This window comes from Suillus subaureus, assembly GCF_016647635.1.
Source record: "Suillus subaureus strain MN1 chromosome Unknown BJ212scaffold_218, whole genome shotgun sequence".
NCBI lineage: Eukaryota > Fungi > Basidiomycota > Agaricomycetes > Boletales > Suillaceae > Suillus > Suillus subaureus.
Genome location: NW_024538774.1, coordinates 1,425 through 28,008, shown reverse-complemented (window position 1 = coordinate 28,008; position 26,584 = coordinate 1,425). Strand labels below are relative to the sequence as shown.

Sequence of the window (26,584 nt, the reverse complement as noted above, 5' to 3'; positions counted from 1 at the left end):
GCACAATTATTTGTGCTCATTTCTAGTGCAACCACCTGGACAAGCCATGATTAATTTCGATGACTTCAACTCGGACTTGTGACATACTGTTCTGCAGTAACCATCAATAAATCCATGGACAACGAATCCCCACTGAATCATCTTATGGTGCCCATCCAAATGCCAAAGAGCATTGGAATGCTTAACTTTATATTTTCTTCTTCGAATAATTTGTTGGCATCTGAATTGGCATCCAATTCTGTCAACTCATTGTAGGGATTGCCAAATTTGCCTATGTTGTACATGGACACCTTGTTGTCGAAGAAAACCAACAAGGTACCGAAACCCAGACTCTGGTCTACGACATTTGAATATCTTCACCAAAGCATCAAGGTTATGGTCATGAAGGTTGGAATAGCACCTTTCAATGCTGTGTTGATGCATGTAGTGCCATAATGTTGCTGGATGAACATCAACAATCTTTGCTAGCTCAACATGTCTGATGTGATGTTGAGCAGAGGTGGCCTTGATCAAGAAATCAAGGTCTATTATTTTTTTGGGCCGCCCTCATTTTCCCGTGTTCTTTATTCCAGTTAATTCTGGTATATCAACATGATGCTCCTCTCTGTAAGATCCTGTCTCAGTATCCATGTATCTATCAAAATTTAGGCTTACTCCTCACAGTAGTCCCTAGGTGTTCCAGACCTGAAACTACACAGCCAAGTACCATGGCTACATCAGCTAACCATTTGACTGGGAGAGACTCTGACATTTCATCTGAGTCTGTGTTATTGGCATCTGGTGTGAGTGCTTTGAGGATTGGAAGTGCATTTGATGAGATAGCATCCACATGGAAAGCAATATGGGTAGGGTCAGCTCCATCTGCTCGAAGAACTTGGATTGCATGATCATAAGTGTGTTGGATATTCTCATAGGCAGCTTGGATTTCTGCCGACCAATTTTTTGGTTTCAGGGAGAAGCAGAAGTGACAATGACAATGAAGGACTGTTTATGTCCATTGTTTCCAAGAGTCCAAGTCAGTGCAGGTTGGAAGGGTAATAAAATTGTCACCAAGGCATAATTCACAGGTGACGTGGTCAAGCCATTGTTTTCTGTGTCCAGTTTTATTACTAACAATGAGTTACTCACTCAAGTCATCTCTTTCAAGCTGTTCTTCATTCTACTAGTCAACCTTGCAACTATCAGTGGTTCAATGACTGCTCAACACCATCAAATGTTCTACTTCTCAGATGGCACTCACATCTTCCAGGTTTGTGCACCACTTAGTATCTGAATAGTCTCATAGTGGATACTGCAGACTGACAGTGTACTACTACTAGGCAGGACACTCACTCTTTAGGGTGCATGCAAGCATTCTTGGGGATAAATCACTTGCTTTCCAAGACATGTTTGCTGCAAGCCAGGGCACTGTCATATGCCATTCCAGACTCTCAACTCTAAATCCGCTTCTCCGGATATCCGGATCCGAGATCTGGATCTCAAATGATCTGATCTATCTTTATCTCCCTTCCAGAATCCAAACCCTATATCAGCGCCCAACCCCATTTATGCTGCCCCTGTCTCTGGACTCTGGTTAACCATGTTTTCCTTTTGATTATTGATCCATTACATACATTCATTTCCAGTGTTCATTATTTGTGATCCGTCCTACTTACTAATAGACTCTGCATATGCTTTGTACATAGCCTTTATGTTTGCTGACTGATTCCTATATGATACCTACAGTATATAAACCTCCTGTAACTCTCAGAAATACTCCAGTTTGAATATCATCTTAGTTCCTGCTCATTCCTGTGTCCTCTGGACTCGAGATAAGTCTCTTGTCATATTCCGAGTCTTAGGATTGCATCCTAGACTACATTTCTGACTCTACCTTAAGGGTAGTCCATCCTCTGTTAGTTTCTAGTCTGGACTTCGTCCGGATTAGTCTTATCTGCTTGCCCAGGTAATATCCAGACGTCCATCGGATTTATCTCACATTTCAGATCCAGACATCCATTATCCGCCCTAGTCAAATCCCGGAAACTCTGGACAACTGTTCTAGCCCCCAGAAATTAAGGGCACATACTCGGGAAAGGGGCACAGCATACGAGCTGAGGCCAAGCCCTTGTGATCCAACCCCCTTGAGCACGCGACCTTAACAGGCATCCAACTTGAACAGGTCAATGGTAGTACTGATGACAGGCCTATTTGTGTGCCGTTGCAAGTAAGCGAAAGTGCGTTTGAAATATTTTTGTCTGTCTGTTACAACAAGTGAGTTTTTTTCAAGTTTTTTTCACAATGGACGACTCGGACAAGTCTGACAGTTATACCATACAGATGGAGGCCTGATGTCCTCAAAATATGTAACAAAGCTGTTATTCAACTGCTCGAGCTGAGTGACATGTATCTTTGCAAAGATGCACGAGTCTATGCTGTTCACCATCTCCAGTGGCAGTGTTACTCGCTTGAGCCAACATGACTTATCTCACTCGCATTAAAGTACAACCTCAAAGAGATCCTGCCACATGCTTTTGAATGACTCATTTCAGCTTGCATCAATGATATCTCCAATGAGGAATTTCATGCTGTTGGGTCTGTTTTATGGAACACAATGTTCAAAGTCAAGGAACAACTCAATGTACATCATCAGATCATTGCATGTGAAGCCCCACCTATGGTGCATGCGGGAACTTGCACAAAGCAAAAACTATGCGAGGATGACTGGAAGCAGCTGTGGTGGAATGGAATGGGCAGATTTTTACTGGACGGACGAAATCCCCAGCCTTACAAGGATGCTGTCGAACACTTCGAGAAACTTGACATCGGACAAATCAATCTCGACTGCTGGAAGGCTGTGTTATATATTGTGAAAGCTCACAGTGCTTTTGATCATGAGCAAAAACTTATTACTCATACAGCTGATGATCTTGTGAAGTACTTAATTGTCGAGCCTAACTTTGAAGATTTCAGTCGTCTAGTTCACTAGAATAGATGGTGCATTGAGCACTTGATGTTGTGTATCACGTGCTTGGTGTCTTGTGTCACACACTCAATGTTGTGTATCGCGCACTCAATAGTGTATCGCACACTATATTAAAGTACGCTTTGGAGCATCATAGATTCCTGTCAACAATACAAATCCCAACATGACATATATGATGCTCCAAAGCGTACTTTAATATAGTGTGCGATACACTATTGAGTGCGCGATACACAACATTGAGTGTGTGACACAAGACACCAAGCACGTGATACACAACATCAAGTGCTCAATGCACCATCTATTCTAGTGAACTAGACGACTGAAATCTTCAAAGTTAGGCTCGACAATTAAGTACTTCACAAGATCATCAGCTGTATGAGTAATAAGTTTTTGCTCATGATCAAAAGCACTGTGAGCTTTCACAATATATAACACAGCCTTCCAGCAGTCGAGATTGATTTGTCCGATGTCAAGTTTCTCGAAGTGTTCGACAGCATCCTTGTAAGGCTGGGGATTTCGTCCGTCCAGTAAAAATCTGCCCATTCCATTCCACCACAGCTGCTTCCAGTCATCCTCGCATAGTTTTTGCTTTGTGCAAGTTCCCGCATGCACCATAGGTGGGGCTTCACATGCAATGATCTGATGATGTACATTGAGTTGTTCCTTGACTTTGAACATTGTGTTCCATAAAACAGACCCAACAGCATGAAATTCCTCATTGGAGATATCATTGATGCAAGCTGAAATGAGTCATTCAAAAGCATGTGGCAGGATCTCTTTGAGGTTGTACTTTAATGCGAGTGAGATAAGTCATGTTGGCTCAAGCGAGTAACACTGCCACTGGAGATGGTGAACAGCATAGACTCGTGCATCTTTGCAAAGATACATGTCACTCAGCTCGAGCAGTTGAATAACAGCTTTGTTACATATTTTGAGGACATCAGGCCTCCATCTGTATGGTATAACTGTCAGACTTGTCCGAGTCGTCCATTGTGAAAAAAACTTGAAAAAAACTCACTTGTTGTAACAGACAGACAAAAATATTTCAAACGCACTTTCGCTTACTTGCAACGGCACACAAATAGGCCTGTCATCAGTACTACCATTGACCTGTTCAAGTTGGATGCCTGTTAAGGTCGCGTGCTCAAGGGGGTTGGATCACAAGGGCTTGGCCTCAGCTCGTATGCTGTGCCCCTTTCCCGAGTATGTGCCCTTAATTTCTGGGGGCTAGAACAGTTGTCCAGAGTTTCCGGGATTTGACTAGGGCGGATAATGGATGTCTGGATCTGAAATGTGAGATAAATCCGATGGACGTCTGGATATTACCTGGGCAAGCAGATAAGACTAATCCGGACGAAGTCCAGACTAGAAACTAACAGAGGATGGACTACCCTTAAGGTAGAGTCAGAAATGTAGTCTAGGATGCAATCCTAAGACTCGGAATATGACAAGAGACTTATCTCGAGTCCAGAGGACACAGGAATGAGCAGGAACTAAGATGATATTCAAACTGGAGTATTTCTGAGAGTTACAGGAGGTTTATATACTGTAGGTATCATATAGGAATCAGTCAGCAAACATAAAGGCTATGTACAAAGCATATGCAGAGTCTATTAGTAAGTAGGACGGATCACAAATAATGAACACTGGAAATGAAATGTATGTAATGGATCAATAATCAAAAGGAAAACATGGTTAACCAGAGTCCAGAGACAGGGGCAGCATAAATGGGGTTGGGCGCTGATATAGGGTTTGGATTCTGGAAGGGAGATAAAGATAGATCAGATCATTTGAGATCCAGATCTCGGATCCGGATATCCGGAGAAGCGGATTTAGAGTTGAGAGTCTGGAATGGCATATGACAGTGCCCTGGCTTGCAGCAAACATGTCTTGGAAAGCAAGTGATTTATCCCCAAGAATGCTTGCATGCACCCTAAAGAGTGAGTGTCCTGCCTAGTAGTAGTACACTGTCAGTCTGCAGTATCCACTATGAGACTATTCAGATACTAAGTGGTGCACAAACCTGGAAGATGTGAGTGCCATCTGAGAAGTAGAACATTTGATGGTGTTGAGCAGTCATTGAACCACTGATAGTTGCAAGGTTGACTAGTAGAATGAAGAACAGCTTGAAAGAGATGACTTGAGTGAGTAACTCATTGTTAGTAATAAAACTGGACACAGAAAACAATGGCTTGACCACGTCACCTGTGAATTATGCCTTGGTGACAATTTTATTACCCTTCCAACCTGCACTGACTTGGACTCTTGGAAACAATGGACATAAACAGTCCTTCATTGTCATTGTCACTTCTGCTTCTCCCTGAAACCAAAAATTGGTCGGCAGAAATCCAAGCTGCCTATGAGAATATCCAACACACTTATGATCATGCAATCCAAGTTCTTCGAGCAGATGGAGCTGACCCTACCCATATTGCTTTCCATGTGGATGCTATCTCATCAAATGCACTTCCAATCCTCAAAGCACTCACACCAGATGCCAATAACACAGACTCAGATGAAATGTCAGAGTCTCTCCCAGTCAAATGGTTAGCTGATGTAGCCATGGTACTTGGCTGTGTAGTTTCAGGTCTGGAACACCTAGGGACTACTGTGAGGAGTAAGCCTAAATTTTGATAGATACATGGATACTGAGACAGGATCTTACAGAGAGGAGCATCATGTTGATATACCAGAATTAACTGGAATAAAGAACACGGGAAAATGAGGGCGGCCCAAAAAAATAATAGACCTTGATTTCTTGATCAAGGCCACCTCTGCTCAACATCACATCAGACATGTTGAGCTAGCAAAGATTGTTGATGTTCATCCAGCAACATTATGGCACTACATGCATCAACACAGCATTGAAAGGTGCTATTCCAACCTTCATGACCATAACCTTGATGCTTTGGTGAAGATATTCAAATGTCGTAGACCAGAGTCTGGGTTTCGGTACCTTGTTGGTTTTCTTCGACAACAAGGTGTCCATGTACAACATAGGCAAATTTGGCAATCCCTACAATGAGTTGACAGAATTGGATGCCAATTCAGATGCCAACAAATTATTCGAAGAAGAAAATATAAAGTTAAGCATTCCAATGCTCTTTGGCATTTGGATGGGCACCATAAGATGATTCAGTGGGGATTCGTTGTCCATGGATTTATTGATGGTTACTGCAGAACAGTATGTCACAAGTCCGAGTTGAAGTCATCAGAAATTAATCATGGCTTGTCCAGGTGGTTGCACTAGAAATGAGCACAAATAATTGTGCTACAACAGTTCTCGATTTGTTTCCCAAAGCACAAGAAGAGTATGGTATGCCATCACATATGCAAGGTGACCATGGTGGTGAAAATATTGATGCTGCCACTTATATGGTCATGTGAGATGGCCCAAATCGTGGCTCGTTTATGTGGGGATCATAAGCCTAGTATCATCATTTGATCCTTTGGGTGTTTTTCTCACACAAGTACCACAGGTCAACTCGAAATTCGAGGATTGAGCGCCTCTGGGTTGAAGTAGGAACACAATTTGTGAGACTTTGGAGGGCATTCTTTAGCTGTTTGGAAAGACTGCACAGGCTCAATATCGAGCAAACAGGTCATTTGTGGCTTCTCCAAAATCTATTCTTGGATGCTATCAATAATGACTGTAAGACCTTTCATGAAGAATGGAACCTCCATCCAATTGCTGGCCCATCAACAAACAATAAGAGTCCACAAGTGAGATTTCACATCAAAAATTTGAACATAAAGTAACTGACACCATATTCATCACAGGATTTGCGACTGATAAGCCAGGCAACACTTGGTATTTACTGAGACAATTGTAACGGAATTCATCCAGACACAATTGAACAATACTATGGCACTCATGGGCAAGAGCAGACTCGTCATCATGGGCAGACTGGTGCTGGCCATCCTGATGATGAAGACACTAATTCAGAGGATCAGCTCATCTTACAGATAGAAGAAGACCAGGAACGGAATATTTGACATGCTGCTGTTGAAGTTCCCGGAAAGAAAAGCCCCTTTGAGACTCAGCATGATGAAAACCTTTTTTTTTCAACAGTCGAGCAAATAGTTACCAAGAGCATTGTACCAGAAGGTTATGGCTTGCTCCCTGATGAGCAAGGTGATGATGCAGCCATGATTGAAGTCTTACAATTTGGAAGGCACGGAACAAAATCAATTACTGTCTCATTAAGTGATCCTATCTGGGAAGCTCATGCAACACTTTGGTGTCAAGGGTTATCAGCATTATATTTGTTCAAAACAGAAGGATACTTGTAGTTACATGTAGTGAATGAATAAGCTTAGAAATTGATGAGACTTATGAGTCAATAACCAATGCTTATGCAAAATAAAAAAATCTATGACCCACACTGATTTGTTCTCCCAAACCATCTTTACTTCATTCCACACACTGCTATGTCTGATCACCGTGAAGTATACTGCTGAGACTTTCATCAGGGAGGGCAAGCCTGCACCTGTGAATGCTTCACCCCACCCTCTAATTCCGATGCTCTGTACTACTGTCGAGAATGCCAACATGGCTTTAGCAAGCATCCCGAAGCTCTGGATCCTACAAGAGACGCACCTCAAAAGCAAGATGGAACCACATCTGGAAAAAAGAGACTCGTCAGCATATTCAAGGAAAAGACCAGTGCCGCAGGGTCTGCAGCAAGATCCTTGCAATCTGCTGCCTCTTCCAAAAGCATGCTCAATCAGAAGATAGGTGTCGAGCAAGCAAGAGATGAAGTCATGAATGGATATAGAACTGGTTTAAATTTGCAGAACAATAAGGTGTGCAATACACAATGACAGATGTGTGGCACTTACAAGTCAGAGCAGTTGCAATTTCATCATGTTACTGGTAAAGCAAGGGCCATGAGCCAATTTGACTCCAAGGATAAAATTATCAAGGTCGCACAATGGCTTCTCTTGGTGAATTGTCTCAATGTAAATTCAGAATATATATCTCGTTCATTGCACAAGAAAAACTAACACAATATGTTGAAGGATGATGGTAACCTCATCAATACAATCCCACCATCACGGACAAAGTTGCACAACATGGAACATCGTCAATGCGCACATATTGAGACTGCTAGCAGGTTTTCCTTCAGCCAAATGTGGACTCACGATGAAGTTAATCAATACCTGCAGAATGAAGTGTTCCCTTTGGCATTTGGATATGTCAATTCAACAGAAAAGGGGAAAGGAATTGGCATACCTTCTTTCCCATGGGTTTTGATAAGCAAGGAGAGGCTCCACTATGATGTTGTAAATATCGAAAGGCCCGATGGCAATGATCTTGCACGATTCTGAGGTAGACCCAAGTGCCCTGTGAAAGATGCAAACATCATCATAGGTAAGAAGCCTCCATCTTATATAATTTCTCAATGCTAACCTGAATATCTTCAGCATTGTGGAGAAGAATTCCAGAATGTGTCTATGCATCATGGGATCCCAAATATCAAGAGATGGGGGATGATGGAATGTTTCTCAACTCTGATGATGCTTCAAGTTTTGAGGCAGCGAAACCAATAATCTTAACATGTGCAGGTAAGTTTATTAATTTCAACCACTTACTTTTTATTTCAATTTATCCAACTCTCTAGCTGCTGCAAAGCTCAAATGTGGGCAACAAACATCATTGTCCATCGAGATTCTCTCCAACATGGAATACAAACCAGTCATCAAAAAAATGAAAGGTGTGTTGTGTAGCTTGCGAAATATACTCTCACTTATTCATTATTCTAGTAGGCGCTGTGGTGAAGCACGAGCTTGAGGAGCCAGTGTCAGATCTCTGAGCATCAAGTATTGTTAATGCGGCCTCACAGGAGTCACAGCCTATGAAATGTGCGTCCCTATTTTAATGCAAATTTTCACTTTCTTAATTCACTTTAAATTCAGTTTTTTTAGAAAGTTCTAATGCAGATATCGATGAACTCCCTGATGTTATTCAACACCTGTCTCTGGCACCACAGACCCCAAGCAAAAATACTATCCCCTCCACTAGCTCTTTTTTCACTGGGTCACGTTTTGGCACTGCTGATTTACTTTTGACACAGTTTCATTCACCCATTGTTCAATGCCGTCGTGTTGCCATGCCACCCGACTTCATAGAGCCCCAACCATCTGATATCATATTGTGTGGTATCCACAACCCCGATAGTCCATCTGCCCCTCCTTGTATTAATCCCTGGTCAGAAGATTATTTTATTGGTGATGTCAATATTGCCGTCTAATCTCTCATGTCCTCTTGCCGTCTACTCAGAATCTTTTCTAGTACCATAATGATTACTATGGAGCCCTTAATGCCTATGCCTTGCTACTTTTTGTTTTCGGACTTAATACTAATAGTTACTAGCGCTTATAGTAGACTTGCCTGTTGAAAAATTCAAAATATTGACATGACTTCGAAGCTTCAAGGCCCAACCAAGCTGCTTTTGTATCGCACACTCGACGTATCGTGCACTCGACGTATTGCGCACTCAATAGTGTGTCGCGCACTCAATGTTGTGTGTCGCGCACTCAATGTTGTGTGTCGCGCACTCGATAGTGTATCGTGCACTATATTAAAGTATGCTTTGGAGCATCATAGGAATCAATGGAAGTTGAAGCGGACCAGGGAGATCAGTGTTTTGACATATAGAATCTGAATGCCCCCCCCTTCGTGATCTAAATATATGATACATAACATGCAGGTGTACACATATAAGATGGCATGAGCTAAGCGAATGAGCGTAAAGCACACAAAATGGAAGAGGCAAAATTATTGAACAACAGAGTTCAAATACATGACCTTACAACCGATGTGAGGTGGGACAACAATGACCAAAGAAAAATCCACAACAATTAACCTCATAGGAAACTTCTCCAGTCCTACCACTTGAGCCTTGTGTTTCTGTGGGTTGTCCTTCATATCCTTGTATGCCTACTGCAGGTTGAGCAAGTTGTGCTGGAATATCAGTCTCATTGCCATCCGTACATTGCATGGCTGCAGCAGCTTCTGCATCAGATTCAGGGGTAATGCCGTATCTCTGCATAGGATTTCAGTGGAATGAAAGAGGAGTAATAGCATGCAACTTATGTCTTCATCACAAGCAGACAATACAAAAACGGTCCATCTGGAAATCCCTACAGGAAATAAATTGAAGTTCCAAGGTCAGGGCTCACACAATATTGATTGAGGTGAATTTGGAGGTCACATGCTGACATGCAGGGAATCGAATAAATTATGAAGGGGGGACAATGGGGTTGCAGGTGGAGCTGACCCACAGTTTGCACTGCTCCCAAAGAAATCATTTCCCTGCATCAAAGGAAGGTTGGCCAAAGCTGAGGATTGAAAAATTATACTAACATATCTCCCAATGCCTCTATTATTTGCAAGCTGTTTAGCAATGATTGGATGGGAGTCTCTCAGTTGGATTGGATGTCTCTAGTAAAAAGGTGAGGTCAAGTATGAAAGAGATGCAGGACTGACTTACCTTGGACTTTGTGTCAGGCTTTACATTAACATCATCTGTACCCTAAACAAACCAAAACCTTCAGAAAATAGAAAAAACGTCAAAACACAATGTAGATACACACACCCTGCTGTTTGAGTGCTGCCTCCACGCTCCATACATAGACCTTTGCATCCAATCCAGCACTGGCAATGTATTTTCCATCGGAGGACATAACAACAGCCAATAGTTGGTCGTCGTGTAAGAGTGGATCTCCGACTTGTTGATTGGTTTTGAGATCCCAGATGTGAACAGAGTAGTCATTTGATGCCCCAACAAGATATCTTTCATTAGGTGACAGACAAACAGATCTGACAGGGCTCATATGACCTCAAAGAACAACAAGCTGCTCTCCATCAATCAACCACCATTGTTGGATAGTGCCATCATATGATGCAGAGAAGATGTATGCACTGTCCTTTGACCAACACAACGATGTCACCATGTCTTCATGTCCCTTGATCTTTATAAGCAGCTGCCCATCCTTTGACCACACACTGATCATCTCGTCCTCACCCCCACTCGTGAATTTGTCGCCTTGTGGAGAGTATTTGACAGCATTTACCCAGCTGTGACCGGTCTCTATTGGTGGTGCTATTTGTCAGCCATTATCCGGGTTCCAGTGTTGAATGGTGCCATCAGTCAATCCACTTGCTATCTCCAGAGCATTGGGACACCAATCGAGGCACCTCACTTGACCATTATGCCCCTCCCATGGATTGCCAACCATACTGCCCTTCTTTATGTTCCACAGCTGTAGTCTGCCGCCTGGACTTCCACTCACAACCATTGTTTCATCTGGGGATACAGCCATCAAGCCTATCTGTGCCCCATGGCTATCCAAAGGCTTTCCTACTGGCTCTCCATCCCATTTCCACTGGTAAATCGAACAGTCCTCTGATACACTCAGTATATTGCAACTGGTGCTCAAGCAGATAAGATTCCATATGCAGCAGGAGTGACCTTCGATGATGCACTCCGGCATCAAGCTCCCTGCTGGGTGTTCTTGTGTTGGTTTCTTCCACGATGTGGTCCAAGTGTTGTGATTGATGAAGTAGGACCGACCGAGTGGTGAGACGTACCATTTGCATCCAGCAGCAATGAGTTGTCCAAGTACATCTATGCTTTGTCATGAGTCCCTTGCTCCTAGTGACGCTTTCTCCACTCACCTAGTCACACCCCTGGTAAAGGTCAGTGCAATGAAGCCATAATCAGCGTGTCATCTTGATATTGTAGTGTACTATCCAATACAGTAAACAAATGCCACAGTGGAGGGAGCATCTCATTCCCACCTGCTTCTCAATGAGTAAGCTAGTAGTTATCACAGTGCAATTTCCTCACCCTCCCAAAGTGCGTCCTGGCAGTGCTGTGCACCATATGGTGGTGGATCCTTCTCTCCTGCTACAGGTCCCATATGTGCCGATGAGTCAAACAATGCCTCTCTCTTTCTGGCTGATGTGCTTGACTCAGCATGTTTGCGGGGCATGATACTGGTTGAGAAAGGACAATGTGTTTTACAAATGGGTAGACAATGAGCCTTGAGATAATGGACAAGATGAGGGTTGAGCTTGGAGAAGAGATCGGTAGTGGTGATGAATGGACCTGCTAAACGCTCAGATCTGCATGCTGTGGTTGCAGGCACCTTGCTAAGAACACAGGTTAGTGGCAGTGAGGTGATTTCTTTTTGAGTCTTGATATACAGTACACTTGATCATAACACATAACGTCGGGACCCCTCCAAGGCTATGCGTTATCAGGGTTTATGCATAACAAAGGTATGTGGCAAATGTGACACATACTGATTTATTGTGACATCCCTCAAGTATTCCAGGACCTAAAACTAGGTCATCAGTGAACTGGTGGACAAAATAAAATCACATATATATCAGTATATAGTACATAATCACATGCATCAACATAATTCCGCTATTGATTGTCACATTGTCGTGTTTGACCTTATAGAGGAAAGGATAGTTCCCGAATTCCCTACAGAAGTTTGCGGTCAGGAAAAGACCCACACATTGCTCAAACTCGAACTTCAAGGGAAGGTTGAGCAAATGCTGATGGTTGAGCTGGATGACTTACTACCACTGTGTTGAAAGTATGGTCCATATCGTCAAAGCTAAGCGTGAAATCACCATGCTCAAGAGAATGAAAGAGGTGCTTATCGAGAGGCGATGGTATATTGATTCCCTGCAAAGATATTAGTTGAGCCAGGTGAGTCACAATTACCATGTTGGAAGTAAGGTTCATGACTTCAAATCTCAACATGAAATCCAACACCATCTAGGGATGGATGATGTGTTAATCAAGCAAGTGACGACCAATTTATGTCCTACTTGAACTCTTGACGCCATCTTCTTCAGATATTGAAAGGTTATCTGCAATATTGCGGTTGGGAATCTGTGTGAAAAAGCCATACCTTTGCATACCAGCCAAGGCGTGTTCATGCTTGGCATGGATGCCATACAGTGGCTCAAAAAACTGTCCGCATGTTTTGACATTTTTCACTATCTATGATATTGTGTGAGAACGAACAAATGCCTCAAGGACATGCTTATACCACATTGTAGTATGGCTTCAGGGCTTTCATTTGAGCCCTACACCGTGGAAATCGGTGGAGATATGGTGGAGACATAAGGCTTACAAAATCATGACTCATGCAGACAGTTTTTTGAGCACATATTAAAACTATATAAATCATCATTTATGACACCATAACAATCATGCCACCATTAAATAAATTATAAAGTGGTGTCATTATGTCATTTTAAAACCATATCTAACTATACAAACCAAAAATTTCCATATGTCATGGTTATATTCACCATGAAAGCCACTCCCCCTGCTCAAAGGGATAATATCCTCTCTCTTTCCTATTCTGGCCTCTCTGCTTGTCAAATTTCCTCTAGAACTGGAGTATCCAAGTCCACTGTGGCCAAGTTCATCAAAGAAAGTCACACAGACAAGGAAAACTTCTGTGAAGGGCGTCCATCCAAGCTCACCTCTACTGATAGGAGGGCTATTATTCAACATATCACTACAGGAAAGGCTGATAATGCTGTCCAGGTCACCTATTACATCAATTCCACCATCACATTCCCTGTCTCTTCACACACTGTGAGAAACATTCTCAAGACAGCTCATCTCAGGTCAGTAACAAGGAAGAAAAGGCTCTCCTCTCTATCACACATATGCAGAGAGGACTAGCACCCTTTTTTTTCACATATATACCTTGCCATCTGACCCAATCCTATTTATTGTGGTCTTATATGATCATATAACATGCTTCCAGTCCATGTAATCCAATTCTGATGGGCTAAGGCAAAGGTTAGTCATCTCTGTTTATGTGTGATAGAGAGGAGAGCCTTTTCTTCCTTGTTACTGACCTGAGATGAGCTGTCTTGAGAATGTTTCTCACAGTGTGTGAAGAGACAGGGAATGTGATGGTGGAATTGATGTAATAGGTGACCTGGACAGCATTATCAGCCTTTCCTGTAGTGATATGTTGAATAATAGCCCTCCTATCAGTAGAGGTGAGCTTGGATGGACGCCCTTCACAGAAGTTTTCCTTGTCTGTGTGACTTTCTTTGATGAACTTGGCCACAGTGGACTTGGATACTCCAGTTCTAGAGGAAATTTGACAAGCAGAGAGGCCAGAATAGGAAAGAGAGAGGATATTATCCCTTTGAGCAGGGGGAGTGGCTTTCATGGTGAATATAACCATGACATATGGAAATTTTTGGTTTGTATAGTTAGATATGGTTTTAAAATGACATAATGACACCACTTTATAATTTATTTAATGGTGGCATGATTGTTATGGTGTCATAAATGATGATTTATATAGTTTTAATATGTGCTCAAAAAACTGTCTGCATGAGTCATGATTTTGTAAGCCTTATGTCTCCACCATATCTCCACCGATTTCCACGGTGTAGGGCTCAAATGAAAGCCCTGAAGCCATACTACAATGTGGTATAAGCATGTCCTTGAGGCATTTGTTCGTTCTCACACAATATCATAGATAGTGAAAAATGTCAAAACATATGGACAGTTTTTTGAGCCACTGTATGTTTATCTTTAGTGCCTTAGCTCAGGGATTGATAGTGGTGGGTCATGGCTTGCCTCGAGATCTCTTTTGTCATGTAACAGTACAATTGTGTAGCTGTGTGCCATACAGGAGAATTCTGTATGTATACATTCAGGATATCAATGATTTAAGTCCTCCATCCGACAACAAAATCACAATTTGGCACAATACTGTCTTTATAACATCCTATCAGCACGAAACTACAAAATGCAGCAATCAGAATGGTTATGCTCTACCTCTGAGATTCAACCTATCAGGGACCAATGGGGCAATCAACAAACTTGAGCCTGAACAATAGTCTGGGGGTGGTCTGTAATTCTATTGGCTTATTAGAGTGAAGGGAATATATCAGCATGAAACTGAAAATTATGGAGATCAGGATGGTTGTGCTATACCTTCTAGATTCAGCATATGAGAGATACACAGATGGATCCATGAACTCAAACCTGAACAGTACCCTGGGGGCAATTGGTCATTATAATGGCCTATTAAGGTGAAACTAAATAATACAGATATCAAGATGGTTGTACCCTACTTCCTAAATCCAGCCTATTGGAGATACATTGAGAGATCCATGAGCTCAAACTTGGTAGGGATCAACTAATGTGAAACCAAAAATTACAGAGACTGCGATGGCCATGCCCTACCTCCCAGACTCAACATATCAAAGATACACAGAGGGATCTGTGAAATTGAACTTGAATGGTACTATGGAGGTGATTCATCATTCTAACAGTCTATTATGGCGAAATTAAATAATATAGAGATCAGGATAGTCGTGCTCTACCTTCTAGATTCACAAACTTGAACTTGAACAGTACTTGGGAGATTGCTTGCAATTCTAACGGACTATTAGGACAAAATTAAACAACATAGAGATCAAGATGGTTGTACTCTGTGGGGCAGATCTATGAACTGGTACTTGAACTGAGCGATTCACATGATGACTAGAAAATGGAAAGATTGTCATGTTTATGCTGTATCTTGTCAATTCAAACCATGAACAAAAAACAGGCAGACCCACAAACTGATGCTTCAATCCAGCTATTCGTGTGATGACTCAAAATCAGAAGAAGGCCATATTGATGCCATATTTTGTTGATTCAGGCAATAGACAAGAAATGGGAAGATTAATGAACTGGCACTTGAATTGAGCTAATGACCAGGAAATTATCTTCAAGTAATTAATAGCAAACTAATAGTAAACTGGGGGTAGCAGAGCTCTAGGATGAATTGAAAGTGACATTGTTGTGCTGTGTCCTCTGCCTTGCCAGAGTGTTGATGGACATGTTCTCCTTTGCTGCATCACTAAGGCCATTACGATGACTCCTTCTGAATATTTTCCTGAACGAGTTCAGCAGAAGTTTATTGAAATTGTAAACAACACACTGAGTCCACCACTTGAGCAATCTGGTAGCCCTATGCTGCACTTCTTGACCAGGTGCATTTTCGAAGAAGTCTACTATAGTCTGCCAGAATTGGATATAGTTGAAGTCTCCATCAACAGACCTCCACAAAGTTACAGAAGACAGGGCGAACTGAACCTGTGACATAGTGTGATCAATATCTATCCACATCATATAATGCTACGACTTACTTGGCATGCAATGTATGTGATCAAGTGAGGTGTGACTTTTCTGATTTTGATGATTTGTGCCACATGTTTTTTTACCTTGATCATGGAGACAGTCTTCCTAGCATGCCTGTTGTGCTGGATTACATCCATGCCATCACCATCACCTTTGACATCCTTTGCTGATGAAGGTGATATAAAGACAGCTTTATATCCCTGCAAAGTTGGTAAGGTCACTGTTAGGCTATGCTGGTGCAACACACCTGAAGGAGAATTTTACTCTTGAAGAGACCTTCCTCCAGATCTTCAGGATTAGCAGTGTACTTGTCATACAGGTAGGTTGGAAATGAGAGGTCTGTTACAACATAACAGGCCTCTGAGCGATCTCAAATCCCTGCCCTTACACTGGCAAACAGTGAGTTTTTGGTATCCTGAGGCACTAGTACTCACATAGGATCATTCCAATTAAGCTCAGCTGGGCAAAGTAGCCTGCCGCATGCATCATTGGTGAATCTGCGTGAATGTTTGTCATTGGGGTCAACCAGGGGATCTGGCTTGAATTCCTGGTTGACCCATTTGGAAACAAGACCCTTGAGCTTTGATGTGTTGTCACCTTGAGCACTGTCAGCCCCATGTTGAAGCTAAATGAAGGCTCAGGAAGACAAGACCAATCACTGATGTAGGAAAAGCCTACCATTTTTAACATTTGTAAATATTCATCGTACTCCATTTCCATGCCCTTCTTATGAAACCATGTTAAGGTGCTGGTGAGGGCAGCATACCCTATCTGCAGCCTATTTGGCTACATAAATGTCCTATAGTTAGTGTTAAGGCCACGTGCTCAAGGGGGTCGGATCACAAGGGCTTGGCCTCAGCTCATATGCTGTGCCCCTTTCCTGAGTATGTGCCCTTAATTTCTGGGGGCTAGAGCAGTCATCCAGAGTTTCCAGGATTTGACTAGGGCGGACAATGGATGTCCAGATCTGAAACATGAGATAAATCTGACAGACGTCCGGATGTTACCTGGGCAAGCAGATAAGACTAATCTGGACAAAGTCCGGACTAGAAACTAACAGAGGATGGACTACCTTAAGGTAGAGTTGGAAATTAGTCTAGGATGCAATCCTAAGACTTGGAATATGACAAGAGACTTATCTCGAGTCCGGAGGACACAGGAATGAGCAGGAACTAAGATGATATTCAAACTGGAGTATTTCCGAGAGTTACAGGAGGTTTATATACTGTAGGTATCATATAGGAATCAGTCAGCAAACATAAAGGCTATGTACAAAGCATATGCAAAGTCTATTAGTGAGTAGGACGGATCACAAATAATGAACACTGGAAATGAAATGTATGTAATGGATCAATAATCAAAAGGGAAACATGGTTAACTGGAGTCTAGAGACAGGGGCAGTCTAAATGGGGTTGGGTGCTGATATAGGGTTTGGATTCTGGAAGGGAGATAAAGATAGATCAGATCATTTGAGATCCAGATCTTGGGTCCAGATATCCAGAGAAGTGGATTTAGAGTTGGGAGTCCAGAATGGCATATGACAGTTAGTGCTCACAACCCACTTGAGAGCAAAAAATATGTACTCAAGGGTAGAGCCTTCATCGCTGTTGGCTTCTAATCGTCGGTTGTTTTCAGCAACAAGGTCCTCAATGTTATTGAACAGAGAGATGATATGCCTGATTGCCCTCCCTTGAGCCATATAGTAGTTTGATTCCCTGGTAGATAGTGAGAGAAGTCAACTCCCTACTCACAATAGAGGCCATACCTTTCCTTGACCATGTGTCCTGACTCAAGGAGCTCCAGCTTCTCCTCCAGTTGCACAATTTTTCATCTCTATTGAGCCTCTGCAGATGCTGCTGTGGTATCAGACTGTTGGCTGTGCTGGCCCTCAAGATTCGATGTATTGCCTTCAGTCTGTCAGTTATCAATGTGCAATGTATTGCCATCATCAAATGACATGCTGCCCTTGGCATATGACATGCTGCACCTGCTGTGTAATGCAATAGAAACAGGAGGGAGAAAATATAGAAGGGATGTTAGTCAAGGGAAAGTACAAGAGGAGGGATGAAGGATGGACTACCAGTTCACATCTTATATACAGCTAGGAACAACGCTTAAAATGCATATACCTATTGAGGAGAACACTAGTGGTAACGTCAGCATGAAGTGACTTGAACAAATGCCTATTTTGGAAAGCATCAATGTTAGCCTGAGGCATACTTTCAATACTTCATTTTTTAGTAGTATTTGGCAAAGGTACTGCTTGCCTGAACGGGATATGTCTATGACATACAGGGTGGCCTTGGCATTAGTATTTGTCATATGCCATTCTGGACTCCCAACTCTAAATCCACTTCTCTGGATATCTGGACCCAAGATCTGGATCTCAAATGATCTGATCTATCTTTATCTCCCTTCCAGAATCCAAACCCTATATCAGCACCCAACCCCATTTAGACTGCCCCTGTCTCTAGACTCCAGTTAACCATGTTTCCCTTTTGATTATTGATCCATTACATACATTTCATTTCCAGTGTTCATTATTTGTGATCCGTCCTACTCACTAATAGACTTTGCATATGCTTTGTACATAGCCTTTATGTTTGCTGACTGATTCCTATATGATACCTACAGTATATAAACCTCCTGTAACTCTCGGAAATACTCCAGTTTGAATATCATCTTAGTTCCTGCTCATTCCTGTGTCCTCCGGACTCGAGATAAGTCTCTTGTCATATTCCAAGTCTTAGGATTGCATCCTAGACTACATTTCTGACTCTACCTTAAGGTAGTCCATCCTCTGTTAGTTTCTAGTCCAGACTTTGTCCAGATTAGTCTTATCTGCTTGCCCAGGTAACATCCGGACGTCCGTCAGATTTATCTCATGTTTCAGATCTGGATGTCCGTTATCCGCCCTAGTCAAATCCTGGAAACTCCGGACAACTGTTCTAGCCCCCGGAAATTAAGGGCACATACTTGGGAAAGGGGCACAGTGTATGAGCTGAGGCCAAGCCCTTGTGATCTGACCCCCTTGAGCACACAACCTTAACAGTATTGGAGACAGCTGAAAATTTCAAGATACCACCTACTAGTGGTCATGACACTGCCATCACTAGTAAAAGTGACAACTGATAGCTTGATAGACTATGCTGTCGCATACAAGACATTCATCTGACAAAAAAATATCTGGTGTATGGCAAGGAATGAACTCTACAACTGTCCAAAATTCAACACAAGTGAGCTCCACACAAACCAACACAGCAAGGAGGTTGACAAAGTTGTGTAAGGAAACTGACTGAGGGGCTGGCATGAACTTGCGATATGACTGCTGTTTCTGAGCAATCATGAGATAAATTCAATGATGTGCAAAATATTTGCACTCACATTAGATCGATGGATCCTTGTTCGACAGTGGGAATAAATGGCCAGACATGTGCCCATCAATACCAGTCATTTGGGCTGTACTTTGACCTTGTGACTCATCACCACATTTGTTGATGATCACAATGTAGAGCCTATGATGAAGATCCAGGACATACTATATTCCCTAAAACATGATGACAACATGACAAGTGCACATAAACAAAAAAAAGTAGCATACCCATCTAGCTGGGGAAATAGACTTCATGGTCCCCTGAATACACTTCCCATGTCCGGATCCCTCTTCTCTTCTACTGCTCTTGCATCCTGCTCCTCTTTGGAGAACTGTAGTCATGATGATTACAAAGTACAGAACAAGGTCGCTGGAAGGCTCATGTAGACCATCTCAAAATTGAAGTGGGGAGGATCCTTCTTCATCATTGCTCTTAAGCCCTTATCAAGGCCCTTGCTAGGACTGGTCATAGCTTGAGCTGAATACACCGTGTATTTGGCATGATGGGTCAACCAGGGCAGGTGGTCATAAGTCAATGCTCGAGACACAACTTTAGTGACTTTGGTGACTTTTGGGACTTCACACTTTGAACCATCCAAAAAACCTTTGCATTTCAGAGGGTCCTCTGATGGGTTCTTATTACCAGAGTGATGTGTAGATGTCATCTTCATTCTGGTGCATGCACAGTCTGTGAGTTCAACAGAAATTTATTTGGCTGTCAGGACAAATTAGCACTATGCTTTATGTGCTGAGAATAAAACATGCAACCCACTAAGATGGTACTGAGCTACTTCTCTTCACACATATGTGCACCGGACACAATACCTCCATAAATACAAACAATGGTGATAACCTGTCAGTGCCAACAAATCAATGATCATGATAAAAGGTTTGACATGACCAAAGGCCAATGACAAAAAAATCCAAAGTCAAAGTCTCACTACTAGTGACCTGCCAAATCACCACCAGTCAGAAGAGCCAATCTGAATCAGTAATATCAAAACACACAATCTAGTCCACATACCGTATGTGTGGCAGAACAACTGATCAAACCAAAGGCCAATGACAAAAAAATCCAAAGTCAAAGCCTCACTACTGGCAATCCACCAAATCACCACCAGTCAGAAGAGCCAATCTGAATCAGCAATATCAAAACATGCAATCTAGTTCACATACTGTATGCACAGAAGAATGACTGATCAACAGCTCATGAATGCCAGCCCTGACCCATCAGCCAACCCCCCCCCCCCAAACCATCTAACAAGTAAGATGAATCCTCTCCTAGTTCCTTATCTCTATCTCTGCATACTCTCCTCCTCCTCACATTCTCCCTCCTCTGATTGCTGTAGTGCTGAGGGATGGATATTGTGCATTTGGAGGAGAGAGGTGTATCTGTGGGAAGTGCATTGTTCATCTATTGTGAGGGATGATTGTTGTGATGATTGGGAATGATGTACTTCTGCCCATTAAGAACACCAAATCAGCAATCCAAACTTCAAACGAAACCAGCAATATCCAATCCAATTCACTCATCTACCATTCTGCATGTGTGTCATATCCCACAATCCGGACTCACATTCCATAGTATTCCCACGCCTTCCGAGCCCACATCCTGACCCCACTTCATATCCAGCTCATTCCCAGATCCCCTTCTGCTGTGCTCCACACCTCAGCAGGATTGACTATGCTCCAGATTTACCCCTGAGCTCCGGACCTCTGGATCCTCACTGCTAGCCTGATCTGTACAACCCTATCCTGTCCACCCTATGCACACTCCATCCAGCAAGACATCTGAACTTCACCTCATCTTGGATTCTGGACTATATCCACCTTCTCGTATTCCGGTCCTGTATCCACCTTGTCTTCTGGATCCCCAGATCTCTGGACCTCCGGATATTAACTCCGGACCTATTCCCACCCTCTGTCTGATATCCTGCGCCTATCCCCATTTAGGCATTCTCTGCCTTCCAGCTTTCGGTTACCTCTTGTTCTGTCTTGCTTATTGATCCTTGTACAAGTCCTCATCTCCAAGTTCATTTACTTATGTTCTGACTTACTTACTAATGTGTTTCCACATGCTCGTACATAGCCTTGCTCCTTTGCTTACTGATCCCCTCAGATATTGTTCAGTATATAACCCCTGTAGATACTCCTGTAGTTCCTTAGTCTGAATATCAACTTAGACTTGCCCAATCCTCTCTCAGACTTTGGTCCACCTAAGTCTGTCCTACCCATCAGGCCTAGGGATTGATTCCCTAGGCCGGAGCTCCGCCTTTCCAGCACTTACCCTCTTTCCGGACTTAGGTCAAATCCCTGTCTCTCCAACTCTACCTTAGGGTAGTCTACCTCTGTTTGTTTCTACATCGGACTTCGTCCGATGTAGCCCCTATTCCTTCTGGACCTCTGGACCTCCTGTCCCTCATACCTCCGGGCATCCTGTCCTTTGGACATTCCACCCTCCATACCTTCGGACATCCTGTCCTCCTGTCCTCCAGACCTTTGGACCTCCCATCCTTCCATCCTGTTTCCTGTAGGAGTATTACCTTGCAGTGGGAACACTCCTGAGCACTTCCTGTGTTCCTCCGGAACTCTCCCGCGCTCCTCCGGAAGTCCTCTAGCGCTCTCCAGCAGAGTAGCCAGCCTCCGGACTTTGTTGGACCATCATCAGACCTCATACGAAATGAAGGGCACATACTCGGGTAAGGGGCACAGCATATGAGCTGAGGCCAAGCCCCTCTGAGTCAGTCTCTCTCTCCCTTTGAGCAACATGGTTCTTAACAATGCGACCAATCAACAACCTCATAGACACTAGCTCTAAAGCATAATGGTGTAAGTCCTAGCTAACCTCCCAAGGAAGAAGAAACTAGTCTGTTTGCGGGAGAAAGAGGTTTGAGAGGAGGGGAGTATATCTGGGGAAATGAGTAAGTAGGGAGTGATGATTAAGGATGATGTACTATGCATTGAACTCAACAAGAGCACACATACCAAAGACTCCTAACCCTTCTTTGTTTCGCATCACTACAGCTGAGTCATAGTATTCATATGAGATAGACTGGATTGAGGATTCAGATATTGCATTTCCCTAAGAATATGGATGCTTGATGGAAGATCTCACTGTGCATTGAATTCAGTCAGTGAGGACTAGTTCCAAGTTCAAGAGCAACATCAACACAGGATGCCCTGGTCAACAGTTGCCCTGTTCTTGACTTGAAGCATGGTCCAAACTCAACACTTGAGCCCTGGATCATACATGCCAGTGAACAGAGTCTTCATTAGTATCCCATAGCCAGGAGTGTTGTGGTTTGATGAGGTTTTTGGTCTTTTCTCAGTGGAAAGTTGAAGTTGTGGGGAAAGCAAGAATGAGGGGTTGGAGTTGGGGAGATCTTGTATACATCAGGAGTAAGTGAAGAGTGGAGTGTGCATATGACAAAATTAATGAGCACACATACCAAGTGCCCCAACTTCCACTCCCTCTTCCGGTCATGCACATCCAAACATACACTACAGCGTGACTGTCTTCATAGTACCCATCACAATCCAGAGGATAGACTGAATTGTTGCCGCCAAGCCTGAAGTTGAAGAAGTTTGGTAAGCACAAATCATGATGTCACAGTAATAGTAAGCTCCCCATGCGTCTGCATACTATATGTCCTCTATCATTTTATAAAAGCTCAAATCAATTCCAAATGCTATCCATACACTCCCATATCATTCACATATCCAATGTCCCAGCTTCAGAAGAAAAATATGCACTCACCTTTGATGTTCATCTTCTCACTTGTCAGCATCCTGCTGAGCCTGAATACATGAAAGCCTGCCAATGTATCAATGCATGGCTTATAAAGGTATCAGTGTAGGTATTATAGGTGGATAATCTACATACCTTTCTTGCTAGAAACACAATTTTCATGCTTAGATCACTGATTACTGAATAATTGAGGCACGCACTGCATGTCAGGTCGTGTTGAAAGGTAACTGTCTCCTTATCAATCAGGAATGCTTCTACCTGTTCAAGTTCATTCAGCATCCATTTCATCAGCTGTCACAGTAGTGTCCCATTGAACTACTGAAAGATGGTCCTTAGATATGCATTGTATCACCCTTGCTCCTCGATATCATATCTTTGGGAACACGAATCTGAGTCAAGCTGGGTACTCATCTGGACTTGGTGATCCTCATGAAGGTTTTGTTGTTGAAGAAAACATGGGTGTTTGCCACACATGGCATGAATGACGGTCATGGTAGCTGCTGTCATGCATGGTATGTGATTCATACCATGACATATACATAACAGGAGTGATAAGGAAGGTATAACACACCAGACTGATCCCTATCACCAAGTTATCCCATCATTTTTCCTTATTGTTTAGCTAGTTCTTCACTTTCAGATTTCACTTCTATTTTTTTCTCTTTCTACTTTTACTTAGGCATATTCAGCCACCACATTTTTCTCATGAGCCACCAGGCATGTTTGTAAGCATGTCATGTGACTGGGAAAACACTCTGATTTGTAAGGATTCAACTTGACTCATCATGTTTGGTCATGATTCATCATGCTTTGTAAGACTTGCAACTGTATTTATAATCCACTTAGTAATAAGGCTGATTCAGCATACCAATAGGCTTGGTTTGTAAGCACAAATCTTACCAATCCATGTGATGACTCATGCCACTTTTCTTTATGCTTTGTAAGATTTCACTTTATTTAGTATCTACTTAGTAAACAAGCTGACTCAACACAAGTTTGTAAGCACATTCTTACCAACCATTGTGAAGAATCATGCTTAGTAAGATGGTCTCCAAAAAGGTATATAAGGAGCTCATTTTACACCTATGAAAATAGACTTCCCACTTTCACTCTTTATCTCAAACTGTGTGAGAACATTTAAGATTTAAGTGCAGGCCATTCAGTAGCCTTGAAGTAAGACTAAGAAACATCTATTCAGGTTATATACTACCTTACAGGGGTTGACTATATAACTAACAGTACAGCTGACTAAGCTAAAGCTTCATCTACACTACTTTCTTCTCTCTTTTCCAGGAAGGGAGACATGATTCACAAGGACACAAAGTGCTACACATTCAAAGTTCACATGCAGTACTCCAGAGTAATAGTTGCTTTTAGACCAAGGAAACAAGAAGAGGATAATTGAAACATATCCCTCCCAAGAACTCACACATTATCTACCATGAAAACTAGAAAAGTCATAGACCATGTACTTAAGGACTGGCAAGAAGTCTTATCCTGTATAGTTGTGTTGTCACTATATATGCATTGTACATAAGACCCTTAAGTAGTAGGACAGTGGTAAGGAATGTGCTTCATAGCTGCATATTCAGCACCTGTGGATGGAGACTGACCAGAGTGCAACTTGGTGCTAGGTTCCATTGGGTTGGATACAGGTTTAAGTTCCTCGAAACTGAAACATCAAATTATTGAGTTGAGATATGATTTCTGAGAGAGGGAAAGGGTGTGGTTCTCACAGTTATGTGTTACTTCAATTCCTAGCAGCCAGTGCAATTCTCCAAGGTCAGTTATGTCGATGTAGGTGCAGATCTGGTCCTTGAGTCGGTTGACAAGATCATGTGATGAAGCTCCAATGGTGCAGTTGTCAATGTGGACAACAACAATGATGAGCTCACTGGGTGCTGACTGTGAGAAGAATACAGCTTGGTCAACATTGCATTGTGTTAATCCAAGCTTCTTGACTAAGATTTCCACCAGCTTCTGATACCACCTGCATCCACTCTACTTTAACCCATACAAGGTCTTCTTCAACTGACAAACTTGGTTTGGATGCTCCTTTGACTCAAAACCTGGAGGTTGCTTCATGTAAATGACTTTGTCCTTTGTGAGTTCTCCATTGAGATATGCTCCTTTGATATCGATCTGATGAAGTTCGAGATCTAGTTGTGCTGCTAGGGCTAGAATGGTCCTGATTGAAGTGAGATTAGCCACAGGTGCATAGGTGTCAAAATAGTCCATGCCAGGGACTTTTGAGTATCCTTGTGCAACTAATCATGCTTTATAGTGAATGATATCTCTGGCCACATCTTTCTTGGCCTGGAAGACCCACTTAGACCCAACAAGATTCGCACTGTTTGGGAGATCTGCAAGCTCCCATGTCCCTGCAGTTTGGAGTGTTGATAGCTCCTTGCAAATGCCTGTTTCCCATTGGGCCCAGTCAGGGTGCTTCTTGGCTTCAGCTAGGGATGTGGGTTCTAGGGCTTCAGCATTAGCTGTCACCTCACTCAGTTCCAAGGCTAGTTCTGTGGTGTTGTCTTCTTTCCTCGACATCTCTGGCTCTTCCATGACAACTTCTGGTGCAGGTAAATGGATACCTTTGGGGATGGGACCTTTTGCATCTATGATGTCTTGGACATGCTGGCTGGGCTTTCAGACTCACTTAGTGACCATCTCAAGTATCAGCAAACCTTGGAGAGTGGGGATTCTGGAAGGGGGTGGGACTTTAGGTGCCTGTGAGGCTGTGACTGGCATACTGGCTGTTGGTGTAGGGATCAGCAGTGGAGACATTATCATCGCATTAGGTACATTATCATATTCCTCCCCTTCACAAGATAATGACTCAATGTTAGATTGATCCCAATAAACATTTCACTTGATGGAAATGGAACATTTTGTTGGCCAGTACACTCTGCAACTATTCTCACTCACATCATTGATTCCAACCCATCGTCCTTCGACAACTTGTCTGCCAAGTTTATTTCTGTCTTCAACACATACCCAAATGGTGGAGCCTCATGGACAGAGTCGCTGAAGATCAGGTTTCTTGCCTGTGGTGGCCTCAAGAGGTGTGCCCCCATCAAGCGCCTTGGTAGGGGTCTGGTTTTTCAACCAGACTGCATGGCAAATGGCTTCTCCCCATAGGTTGTGTAGGAGCCCACTGTCATGCAACATCACATGAACTTTCTCAAAGAGAGTGCAGTTGAGCCTTTCAGCTACTCCATTGTGCTGTGGGGTGTTGTGCACAGTGAGTTTGTGCTGCATGCTGTTGGCCTTGAGATGATTTGAAAACTCTTTGCTCAGGT

At 42.8% G+C, this 26,584-nt stretch overlaps 7 protein-coding genes across 7 annotated transcripts; 3 read left to right on the top strand and 4 right to left on the bottom strand.

The window, feature by feature from the left end:
• Positions 1-6: 6 nt before the first annotated feature.
• Positions 7-216, bottom strand: BJ212DRAFT_1289776 (uncharacterized protein; the record flags this gene model as incomplete). The annotated part of the gene is made up of 1 exon (XM_041332072.1): positions 7-216. A coding segment is annotated over one exon (210 nt), but the record flags the coding sequence as incomplete, so codon positions are not given.
• Positions 217-2,593: 2,377 nt separating this feature from the next.
• On the top strand, positions 2,594-2,968 carry BJ212DRAFT_1289787 (uncharacterized protein; the record flags this gene model as incomplete). The annotated part of the gene is made up of 1 exon (XM_041332075.1): positions 2,594-2,968. The coding sequence occupies one exon, from the start codon at positions 2,594-2,596 to the stop codon at positions 2,966-2,968; it is 375 nt and encodes a 124-aa protein (XP_041185470.1).
• Positions 2,969-3,268: 300 nt separating this feature from the next.
• BJ212DRAFT_1289786 (uncharacterized protein) lies at positions 3,269-3,643 on the bottom strand (the record flags this gene model as incomplete). Its single annotated transcript, XM_041332074.1, has 1 exon — positions 3,269-3,643. One exon carries the CDS (start codon positions 3,641-3,643, stop codon positions 3,269-3,271), a length of 375 nt encoding a protein of 124 aa, XP_041185469.1.
• A 3,318-nt stretch (positions 3,644-6,961) lies between these two features.
• BJ212DRAFT_1289771 (uncharacterized protein) lies at positions 6,962-7,258 on the top strand (the record flags this gene model as incomplete). Its single annotated transcript, XM_041332071.1, has 1 exon — positions 6,962-7,258. A coding segment is annotated over one exon (297 nt), but the record flags the coding sequence as incomplete, so codon positions are not given.
• Positions 7,259-7,885: 627 nt separating this feature from the next.
• Positions 7,886-8,284, top strand: BJ212DRAFT_1207334 (uncharacterized protein; the record flags this gene model as incomplete). The annotated part of the gene is made up of 2 exons (XM_041329170.1): positions 7,886-7,927; positions 7,988-8,284. Coding segments are annotated over 2 exons (339 nt in total), but the record flags the coding sequence as incomplete, so codon positions are not given.
• A 1,493-nt stretch (positions 8,285-9,777) lies between these two features.
• BJ212DRAFT_1489015 (uncharacterized protein) lies at positions 9,778-10,654 on the bottom strand (the record flags this gene model as incomplete). Its single annotated transcript, XM_041341395.1, has 4 exons — positions 9,778-10,014; positions 10,335-10,412; positions 10,462-10,503; positions 10,565-10,654. The coding sequence occupies 4 exons, from the start codon at positions 10,652-10,654 to the stop codon at positions 9,778-9,780; spliced, it is 447 nt and encodes a 148-aa protein (XP_041185466.1).
• A 5,141-nt stretch (positions 10,655-15,795) lies between these two features.
• Positions 15,796-17,881, bottom strand: BJ212DRAFT_1289779 (uncharacterized protein; the record flags this gene model as incomplete). The annotated part of the gene is given in 8 exon segments (XM_041332073.1): positions 15,796-15,916; positions 15,962-16,116; positions 16,233-16,361; positions 16,409-16,530; positions 16,560-16,576; positions 16,596-16,786; positions 16,840-16,947; positions 17,720-17,881. Coding segments are annotated over 8 exon segments (1,005 nt in total), but the record flags the coding sequence as incomplete, so codon positions are not given.
• Positions 17,882-26,584: the final 8,703 nt, after the last annotated feature.